The sequence below is a fragment of the Papaver somniferum genome, chromosome 1 (genome assembly GCF_003573695.1).
Source record: "Papaver somniferum cultivar HN1 chromosome 1, ASM357369v1, whole genome shotgun sequence".
In the NCBI taxonomy this organism is placed as follows: domain Eukaryota; kingdom Viridiplantae; phylum Streptophyta; class Magnoliopsida; order Ranunculales; family Papaveraceae; genus Papaver; species Papaver somniferum.
In genome coordinates, this window is record NC_039358.1 from 119,530,427 (window position 1) to 119,541,395 (window position 10,969).

Below are 10,969 nucleotides of genomic sequence, written 5' to 3' on the forward strand. Positions count from 1 at the left end.
TAACACGTGCAATTAATCGGGCGACGTGCAATGAGTGGAGTGGCCCATAGACATAGAGTTATAAACCGCAGGATATTATAAAAATATATCGCAAATAGTCTGCTCTAATGTAATACTCCCTCCATTTCTAGTCATGAAAAAGTGAAAATAACACTTTTCCGGAAACGGAGGTAGTAACATGTTCGAATACGGGTATCCAACTCAAAACAATTGACAATGAACGGAGTAACCATAAAATAATAAACATCCGGATCTTAGATAACCCAAACAAGGTGGAACTAATAATCTCAACACTTACCCATCCAAGTTCCAACCGTTCACATTCAATAAATTTGGTCTCAATGAAACATGACGGAGACTTAAAGAAATGCACAGAAACATCTCATCAAAAGGCTTGTGAACCTCAGCCCTCCAAGATTTAAGCTAGGAAAAAAAAAAATTTCCTTTCGGAGGTCCCTTTCAGCATAGACGTTAACGTACTATCCTTGCCCATTTCGAACCCATCAATCCTAGCATGAATAGCCTCAAATCTACCACCAAATCATGAAAACTTACTGGGTTCATCCTCAAAATGACAAAATCCAATTTTCATTTCGCTAACTCACTTCTGAAATGCAGAATTGCTTAATTACCTGAAACTTTGAATAGTTTATAAGTTGATCAACATCAAAAAGATTGCTGTAGCATGTAACTTTTGTAGAAGCAAAGATGGATGATAACAGCTCAAGGAACACCATTGAAGATGACAAACAAGATTCAGAGAATAAGACTAGTACTAAACAAGGAAAGGAAGAGATTGTGGTGACCAATCTTGTTCCTTTTTTCAAGCTATTCTCATTTGCCGACTCTAAAGATGTCATTTTAATGGTTGTCGGTACGGTTTCAGCATTTGTCAATGGTTGGAAAATGCCCATTATGGCTGTTCTTGGTGGACAACTTATTAACTCTTTTGCATCAACTGATGGCTCCGATGTACTTAAACAAGTTTCAAAGGTATATCTCTAATTCTGTTTGAAAGATGTGGAATTTATGTTTAGTAGTTGAAAAATCTTTTACTGTGTCTAATTTGATTCGAAAATCGGTCGAAGTAGTTTTTGTTTCTAGATATATTGAACTGATTTCAGTCTAGAGGATTCGTATGTTCTTTTAGTCCCAACCATTTTGTAGTCTATGTATAGATGTGCTTAAGTTCATATGTTTGAGCACTAAACTTCGGTCGTTCAATAATTCATGTTCTATGGGTAGATACCATATGCACTACATGTTTGCCAACTAGTTACAGTTATCACTTGTTGATGTCTTCAGATAGCAATGCAATTTGTTTATCTCGGAATTGGATCTGGCGTGGCCTCGTTCTTCCGTAAGTTTGTATATTTCATGTATGATTCTACACTATCTGTACATAATAGTTAACAACAGTTGAGTATAATAAGCTAACATGCATAGGATCAGTGTAAAAGTTTGAAGTCCAGCAATTACACTAAGAAACTAAAATTAAAATTGATATTTTGCTAGAGGTGGCATGCTGGATGATCACAGGGGAGAGGCAGGCAGTACGAATACGAGGTTTGTACTTGAAAATGATACTGAGGCAAGAAATTGCTTTCTTTGACAAGGAAACTACCCGGGGAGAAGTTATTGGGAGAATGTCGGGTGACATTATTCTCATTCAAGATGCTATCGGCGAGAAGGTAAAAGTTGTTTATATATGGATAGATGAACCCAAAATTTAAAAGCATCATTTAGACATCTAATATTCAAACTAAGTTGGTGATTAATTATCAAACTCTTTGGAAACTGCAGGCTGGCACATTTGTTGAGCTGATTTCAGCATTTCTTGCTAGTTTTATCATTGCATTCATTAAAGGGTGGCTTCTTACGCTTGTCATGTTATCTTCTATTCCTCCTCTTGCAATCTGTGCCATGTCTATGTCCATTTTAATATGCAAGCAAGCATCTCGTGCACAAGCTGACTCTTTGCAAGCAGGAACTGTTGTAGAAGAAACTATCAGCTCAATTAGAACGGTTTGTAGCATTAATCCACAAGTTTCCATACACAGAGTCACTTAAATAATTTGAACTTGCTGAATTCTATAAGTTTGAATTGTATACATTATTGTCCTATGTGACTCACCAGCACAATTTGTATCCACAGGTTGCATCATTTACTGGGGAGAATCAAGCTATCGTTAAGTATGACAAGTCCCTAACAAAGGTTTACAAATCTGGTGTTCGAGAGGGGATAGTTGCTGGGTTAGGTCTTGGTTCAACTTTTTCCGTTCTTTATTGTTCTTATGCCTTAGCCGTATGGTTTGGTGCAAAAATGATAATTCAGAAAGGATACATGGGCGGTGATGTCATTAATGTTATAGTTGCATTATTGAGTGGCTCCATGTAAGTTACTCCATGCCTCTTCCTTAATTAGCAATATCTAAACTTTTGACAAGAATGCATTACCTGAAGCATTTGGACTCGTCAATATTTCAGGTCTTTAGGGAAGTCATCTTTATGCCTGGGTGCATTTGCCGCTGGACAAGCTGCAGCCTTTAAGGTGTTCAAGACAATAAATAGGAAGCCAGAGATTGACGCATATGACACCACCAGTAGGAGAATTTTAGACGACATTCGTGGAGATATCGAGTTTAGGGATGTTCATTTTAGTTATCCTACTAGACCAGACGAGAAAATATTCAATGGGTTCTCTTTATATATACCAAGTGGTATGACCTTTGCTTTGGTTGGACAAAGTGGAAGTGGGAAATCAACTGTAGTTAGTCTGATAGAAAGATTTTATGATCCTCAAGAAGGCGAAGTTCTTATAGATGGTATAAATTTGAAGGAATTTCAACTCTTATGGGTTAGGGGAAAAATTGGGCTTGTCAGCCAGGAACCTGTGCTCTTTACATGTAGCATTAAAGACAACATTGCTTACGGAAAGGAAAATGCAACTCTTGAAGAAATTAGAGTTGCAACTGAGCTAGCCAATGCTGCTAAATTCATAGAGAGTTTACCTCAGGTTCTTTGTTCTCTCTCTCACTCTCAAAAACTGCAATAAAACACGAGTATTTGTACCTCAAAATTGACTTACATGTGAGTTATTCATTCCTGGTATCATGCTTTCAGGGTCTAGACACGTTGGTAGGTGAGAACGGGACTCAGCTGTCAGGGGGACAGAAGCAGAGAATTGCCATAGCAAGGGCGATTCTGAAAAACCCGAAAATTCTACTTCTAGATGAAGCTACAAGTGCACTTGATACGGAGTCCGAGCGAATTGTGCAAAAAGCTCTAGACAGGGTAATGGTGGACCGAACTACTATCATTGTCGCACATCGCTTGAGCACAGTTAAGAATGCCGATACCATTGTGGTCATACATCAGGGGAATATTGTTGAAAAAGGTAGTTATCCAACCAAGAAAACTTCTAGCTGTAATATCCCTTCAGGTTTGAATGGTGTTGCTCATTTATTTTCTTATGTGCGTAAGTGCACAGAATTGAACTCTTACTGAAACGTCATATGCTCTTCTTATAAATAAATTATTCAGGTTCACATCTGGAGCTCCTTAAAGATCCTGATGGGGCTTACGGTCAGCTTGTAAGCTTGCAAGAAGTAAACAAAGACTCGGAAACTGATACAGTAAAACCAGAAATTAGAGTGGAGTCTGACAGGCAATCAGGAAACTTCATGTCTCTCCAGGAATACGGTAGTAGCGGATCAACAGGGGACATGCGCCCTTCTTTTTCAATCCCATCCAACCGACCTTCTTCAAGCCTTAGTGTCCAAGAGAGATCTCTGTTAGGCCAAAGTCTTGACATTCATGGAGAAAAATCTCAAATGCCAATTACAGAGAAGGATCAAAAGGTTTCACTTTGTCGTCTTGCCAATCTTAACAAGCCAGAGCTCCATGTTTTACTGCTTGGTGTTGTGGCTGCAGTGATCAATGGAATTGTATTTCCAGCTTTTGCCGTAATGTTTTCTGGTATGATTTCTACATTCTATGAACCTCCAAGTAAGCTTCGGAGGGATGCAAGATTTTGGGCGTTGATGTTCATCGGCCTTGGCATTGTATCGTTTGTGGCATCCCCGGCAAGAACATATTTCTTTGCTGTGGCTGGTTGTAGTCTAATAAAACGTATTCGTTCAATGTGCTTCAAGAAAGTTGTTTACATGGATATTGGTTGGTTTGATGATCCCGAACACTCTAGTGGTATGATTGGTACAAGGCTTTCTGTAGATGCAGCAACAGTACGCAATCTTGTTGGAGATGCATTTGGGCTGCTTATTCAAAACATTGTAACATTAGTTGTTGGTATAGGTGTTGCATTCGAAGCAAACTGGCAATTGGCACTCATTGTTCTTGTTTTGCTACCCTTGATAGGACTGAATGCATGGGTTCAAGTGAAGCTCATGAAAGGATTTGGTGCAAATGCAAAGGTAGTCTATTGACAACTAAAAAGTGTAGAATTAGGGGCTTACCTAGAAGTGTGGTATTGGTCTAAGCATTCCATGATTTCATGATTGCAGATGATGTATGAAGAAGCAAGTCAAGTTGCTACTGATGCCGTAGGCAATATCAAAACAGTTGCTTCATTTTGTGCTGAAGAGAAGGTGATGAAATTGTATCAAAACAAATGTATTGGCCTAAGGAAGACAGGGAAGAGGCAAGGTTTAATTAGCGGATTCGGTTTTGGTATCTCCTTTTTCTTGTTGTTTTGTGTCTATGCTACGAGCTTTTATGCTGGAGCAAAACTACTCGAGGATGGCAAGATAACCTTTCCTGAAGTTTTCCGTGTATGTATTTCTTATAGCCTTCACACTGATATTTTTCCTCCATCCCTGTGGTATATCATTTGCTGCATTTTGCTATGATTATAAGCTATGGTAAGGGGTTTTTTGATTTTTAACGTTTTATTACTTTTGCTTTATAGGTTTTCCTTGTCCTCACTATGACAGCAATTGGAATTTCCCAGTCAAGTTCGATGTCACCAGACTTCAGCAAAGCTAAGTCTTCAACTGTATCCATCTTTCCAATTCTCGACGGGAAATCAAAACTAGATTCGAGTGATGCCTCTGGAATTACACTTGAAGTTTTGAAGGGTGAAATTGAGTTCGAACATGTCAGCTTTAAGTACCCTCTAAGGCCTGATGTCCAGATATTCAGTGACCTTTGTCTTACAATTCAATCTGGCAAGGTAGTACCTGACTCATTTTTACTATTTGCTTTTCAACATACCAGAGTTTACAAAATGTATTGCAACTCATATTCAAAGGCATCACTATTCACATGTTTAACTTGGTTAATATTTTGTTGACCAAGTTGCTTCTTGTATCCAATCTTAGGTGGTAGCCCTGGTTGGAGAAAGTGGAAGCGGAAAATCAACAGTGATATCACTATTGCAGCGGTTTTATGATCCTGACTCCGGCCAAGTTAGAATAGATGGTATTGAAATTCAAAAGTTTCAATTGAGATGGTTGAGACAACAGATGGGGTTGGTTAGCCAAGAACCTGTATTGTTCAATGACACAATCCGAGCCAACATTGCATATGGAAAGGAAGGAACTGCGACGGAGGCAGAGATTCTTGAGGCAGCAAAACAAGCAAATGCGCACAATTTCATAAGTGGGTTACAAAAGGTTAGAACACTAAATCTTGCTAAGTATGTCAGTAATAAGTGGAATTCTAACTGTAACTTGGTAATTTGTTCATCTAATCATTTGAGTTTTCTAAAACCAAATGAAGGGGTATGATACAGTAGTAGGGGAGAGAGGAGTCCAATTGTCAGGTGGGCAAAAGCAACGTGTTGCAATTGCGCGTGCCATAGTTAAAGGGCCAAAGATATTACTACTGGATGAGGCAACAAGTGCACTGGATTCAGAATCAGAACGAGTAGTGCAAGATGCATTGGACAGAGTCATGGTTAACAGGACGACAATTGTCGTTGCCCATCGATTAACAACAATTAAGAATGCTGATGTAATTGCTGTGGTAAAAAATGGGATAATTGCTGAGGAAGGAAATCATAGTACCTTAATGGGTATGGAGGATGGAATATATGCATCTCTTGTAGCACTGAACATGGATGGTGCATCTTAACCATATTCTGCTCATATTCTTGTCTTCTTAATAATCGAATGGTGATATTAATGAGTTAACAGGTAGTTATCTTTTCACGCATTCAGAATCTAGCAAACTTTGCAACTCAGTAACACCAGCTTTCCCAACCAAAGATGCTGAACACACTCAAATTCTGCAGTTTATAATATGCATGTATTGCAACTTACAACTTAAGGTCCAACACTGTGTGTGCATAATCCTAATTTTGTTGCGCAAAATGCAGGCAGCATTTTCCAGTTTATTCCATGGCTGGTAATTCTACAGTACTAGAGTTCCAGCATCTCAATGCACATTTATTTGGTACTTCATGTAATTCTATGGATATTGCATATAGAGAGGGAGACTAAGATGAAGCTGATCGGAACAACACAGGAACAACTTGCAGAGGTATCTTCCTATTAACAGTGATTCCAAAACCTTCGGTCATATCCAGTCCCTTAACGTTAGCACCGCCAGGCAATTTCCAGTCGAAGTTGTACAAGAGGTTGGCAAGTGCAAATTCCACCACTGCAAGTCCAAATGATATCCCTGGACACCCTCTTCTTCCAGACCCAAATGGAAAAAATTGAAAATCTTGACCTTTCAAATCCACAAGATTGTTTTCAAATCTTTCAGGATAAAACTCGTCTGGTCTGTCCCAAAACTTGGGGTCTCTTTGAATTGTCCAAACATTGATGAAAACACCTGTATTTTGTGGGATATCATAACCTCCAATATTAACATTGGCACTGGAGTTTCTTGAAATCAAATTCGGTAGAGGAGGATGCAAGCGTAGGCTCTCTTTAACGATGCATTTCAAGTAGTCCATTTGATTAATGTCATCCTCTTCCACCTTGGTTTTGTTGCCAACCACTCTTCTTACCTCTTCTTGTGCTTTCTTCATCAGCTTCGGATTCTTTATAAGTTCTGCCATTGCCCATTCAATGACAGTTGGAGATGTATCACTTCCACCAACAAACATGTCCTGTTTATCCATGACGCCACAAATTCACTTATATATGATGCTGAAAGAAAATTGTAATTAGGGAAAGGAAAACTGACATACATATAGGCAGAGAGTATATTACCATAATTATTCCTTTCATAGCATCTCTGGTGAGGCTGAGGTTATCTTTCTCAGCATGAAGAACAAGTAGATCTATGAAGTTTGTCTTGTCGTTTTTGGCGTCGTCAAGGTGATGATCATCAATGATTTGGTTAAAGAAAGTATCTAGTTCTTGGGAGGTTTTCCTAAGCTTCCTATTCAACCCAGTGACAGTATCCATCCATATAAGCCAGGGAATGAAATCTCCAAAACTGAAAGACTCAATCAACGCCGTCGCCTTCTTTATCAACTTTAAGAATCTCTCTATGTAATCTTTGTTAAAGTTATCCCCAAGTGAACACCTAATTATAATGGAGTTAGACAAAGTGAACAACGTCTCACTCAGATTAATCATTTCTCCCTTTCTCGACGAATGGGCTATCTTCTCGACCACTTTATATATTTCTTCTTCTCTAACGTACTTAAAAGACTGAACCCTCTTATTACTCAACAATTCAAGAACACAAAACTTTCTAAGTTGTCTCCACTGTTCACCATATGGAGCTAGAGCTATATTATTTCCACCAAAGAACATAACTTTTGCAGCTTTTGTACAGAGCCTATCGGCAAAGGTAAGATCATGAGTCTTTACGATTTGAGTTGCCATCTCTGCAGATGAAACTACGAGGATACGTTTTTCACCCAAATTCAAAAGCATGAGTGGTCCGTACTTGGTAGACATACGATGAAAACATTGGTGGAGTATAGGAGATAACTGATGAATGTTTCCAAAGATTGGAATCTTGGGTGGAGAAGGTGGTAGATTGAGCTTAATGTTTGATCTATCAGCAGACCTCTTAATTATTAGCTTCTTTAGCATATAGAAAATAGCACAGGATATGAGAATGGTTACGATAGAGAGCATCATTGGTTGCAGTGACATGACTGTATCTTGGTCTAGCATGATTGTGAATGAGATTTTCCAAATGGATGAGAAGAGAAACCATATCTATAGTCGAAAAGAAAAGATGTGGGTGGTGATTATTAATTTATTTAGTTAGTGATGGCTGCTTCTGGTGGCTGTTATGCTATGCGTGCGTGACCATTTGATGAAGACTTTTTGTGTTACCTAACCTTCATTCTCCCCGTGATTATTCAAAGCACGAACCAAACAATGTACAACAAGCCGGTAAAGAGGCTGCTTTTCAAACGATGACTAACAAATAAAGAAAACAATTACACTGTACTTTAATGTCGTGTCTATTTCTAGAATCATCAAGGATACTCAAACGTGATACAACTACTGAATCACCTGAGCAGACCAAGTTAAAATCATCATTAAAGGCCAAATTGGTAAATAACATGTAAGCACAGCTTTTTTTTAAAAAAAAAAAAAAGTAGTCATGGTACACATAATAACAAAGTGACACATGCATATGTCACTAAAATGCATTGTATATGGGCTGTGGCACAATCTAATTGACATGATGAGCAACCTATTCTGTACAAGGTTTTCCGAATATTGACAAAATCTAAATTGGATGACGATGGTTACGTTGACTAAACCACTCAGGCCTCAGCCATTCTCAACTAACTTTATACTCCCTCCGTCCCACTATTAAGTGACTTAGCTTAAGTTTTGCACAATTTTTAAGGCAAGCAATTAAAAAAGTATTTTTAAGTATTTTTTACAATTATACCCTTATGGATAATAACTAGTGAAATTTAGAAATAATTTATCTCTCAAGCTACTCCGCGGATGTTCGCAAACTTCATACCATTGAAAAACATTTTAAAACACCTACGTAACGAATATAAACATGCTTATCAAATTATGCATATTTCTTATATTTTTTATAATTAACTAAAAGGATAATTTTAGAAATATCTCATTGTTTAGTGATATAGGTCACTTATTAGTGGGACAAAATCTAAAATCAAATAGGTCACTTAATAGTGGGACGGAGGGAGTATAACATCTTTTTTTTTGAAGCAACTTTATATAACATCTAGTAGGCCTATGGCACGGGGGGTATTTAGGGGGATTTGGGGCGAGTTCGATTAACACAAGGAGTTAAGAGCATGTCTGATAGAGGGTGAAGATATTAGTTTTCCATGACACATAGGAATTTAGATCCCCATTTAGCATAAATTCATCTCTCAAACAGATTTTATGGCAGTCATCCTGGAATTTCAGCAAAACGAAAAGATAGATTAGAGAGCAAAATTCCTCATTCATTAGTCTTATTCTTTCGAAAGAACACGTGACCACTTCTCAAGACTTTAGACTCATAAGCCTGGGGAGTAGTATGTATTATCAGAGCGTCGCTGGGTCGAACTCACAAGTTTTGTCATCTCAAGTTTGATTTCTAGTTTATTAAAGTCAAGTTTCGGACTAGGATTAGATTATGGTAGTTGAGTTTCGGACATCACTGAATAACCGTCGAAGATTGAAGACTGAAGAACAAACAAACACATTTGCTAGAACTTCATCAACAAAGAGGTATGTTAAGACTAACATATCATGCTTACTCATGGCATATACCATTCTATCTTATGAGACTATGTCGTATGATTTTAGTAGATTTAAACGGATGTTCGTAAATCCTTAGCAATGATAGTTCGAACAACTTATTGTTCAAAGATTATTTTTGGTTCAAGTTGATCATTTGGAAATTTTCCAAGCAACGGTGCATATTGTTTACGGCTATTGGGAATATTTAAAATTTAATTATGAGAGATTTAGAAGTGTTTTTTGCAAAGTACATATACTTGTATGTGTTATCTTATCCAGTCGCGGACTGTAGAGAATTGTAAACCTGGTTTGCGAACCCTTTACATCTGAGTTTAGGAATGGGTTAGGTTTGTAAACCTCTTGAATCTGACTTCACGAACTGCCAAGGTTTGCAAATCGTATGGCCTGATTTCGCGGACTGTAGAGGTTTGTAAACCTGGTTTGCGAACCCTTTACATCTGAGTTCAGGAATGGGGTAGGTTTGTAAACCTCTTGAATCTGACTTCACGAACTGCCAAGGTTTGCAAATCGTATGGCCTGATTTCGCGAACTGCAGTGTTTTGCAAAGTTATACAGTTCCGATTTAGTATAAGGTCACGAACTATTCTATATGACTATGCTCACTTTTGTTACAACTCTCATAGACACTTCTAGGACAACTTTGTTCACAAAATTACTTTAGGCTTGTGGATTATTGTTTAGTCTTGAGTGTTACTGAACACCTTTTGCTTGTAAGTTCAAAAGCATACTTGCCGTTATGGACTATCATTGTGCACGGTTCCAGAATCGGACCATAATGCATATTCTTCTGTGTAATTTCAAGGAGAAATTTTTGCATGCTTACATGAATTCTTAATAAGAATTTCATCTAAACTGAGAAAGTGTTTACTTGGATCTCCATTTATCTGTAGCCTTATAATCTATAAATAGAGAGTCTCTTGCAACATGATTTCTTAATCCTTAGAACTGTTGTGTCCTAGTTGCATAGCTACAATCATCCCTATGACCTAGGTTTCTTTATGAAATTATATTCTAGGTTACGACGTTGAAGACTTCACTTAGGGATTCATGAAGCTCCGTCAGACTATCTTTTTACTTGATAGTTCTTATATCCAGATCTTGTTCTACTGGCTATTGAAGTTCACTAATTTCATATCAGGAACAAGATAGATTGAAATCACAAAGTTCTCTTTGTCTCGGACTTTATGATTTCCCAAGATAAGATAGATATCTAAGCTCTTCTTTGATTTGTTTAGATTGTTCTTGAGAGGTGGTTAATGATATGGCTTCTCTGCTGACATGGTATAAGTGTTCCA

At 37.8% G+C, this 10,969-nt stretch overlaps 2 protein-coding genes across 2 annotated transcripts; one reads left to right on the forward strand and one right to left on the reverse strand.

Moving 5' to 3' along the window:
* The first annotated feature begins 388 nt into the window (after positions 1–388).
* LOC113298337 (ABC transporter B family member 11-like) lies at positions 389–6,149 on the forward strand. The gene is made up of 12 exons (XM_026547055.1): positions 389–993; positions 1,306–1,360; positions 1,516–1,691; positions 1,804–2,025; positions 2,156–2,394; positions 2,488–3,016; positions 3,124–3,397; positions 3,544–4,433; positions 4,524–4,790; positions 4,928–5,191; positions 5,340–5,633; positions 5,740–6,149. The coding sequence occupies exons 1-12, from the start codon at positions 709–711 to the stop codon at positions 6,091–6,093; spliced, it is 3,849 nt and encodes a 1,282-aa protein (XP_026402840.1). The 5' UTR covers positions 389–708; the 3' UTR covers positions 6,094–6,149.
* Positions 6,150–6,213: 64 nt separating this feature from the next.
* On the reverse strand, positions 6,214–8,167 carry LOC113298344 (cytochrome P450 71A1-like). Its single transcript, XM_026547066.1, has 2 exons — positions 7,182–8,167; positions 6,214–7,078 (listed from the first exon to the last, which is right to left on the reverse strand). Exons 1-2 carry the CDS (start codon positions 8,100–8,102, stop codon positions 6,458–6,460), a joined length of 1,542 nt encoding a protein of 513 aa, XP_026402851.1. The 5' UTR covers positions 8,103–8,167; the 3' UTR covers positions 6,214–6,457.
* Positions 8,168–10,969: the final 2,802 nt, after the last annotated feature.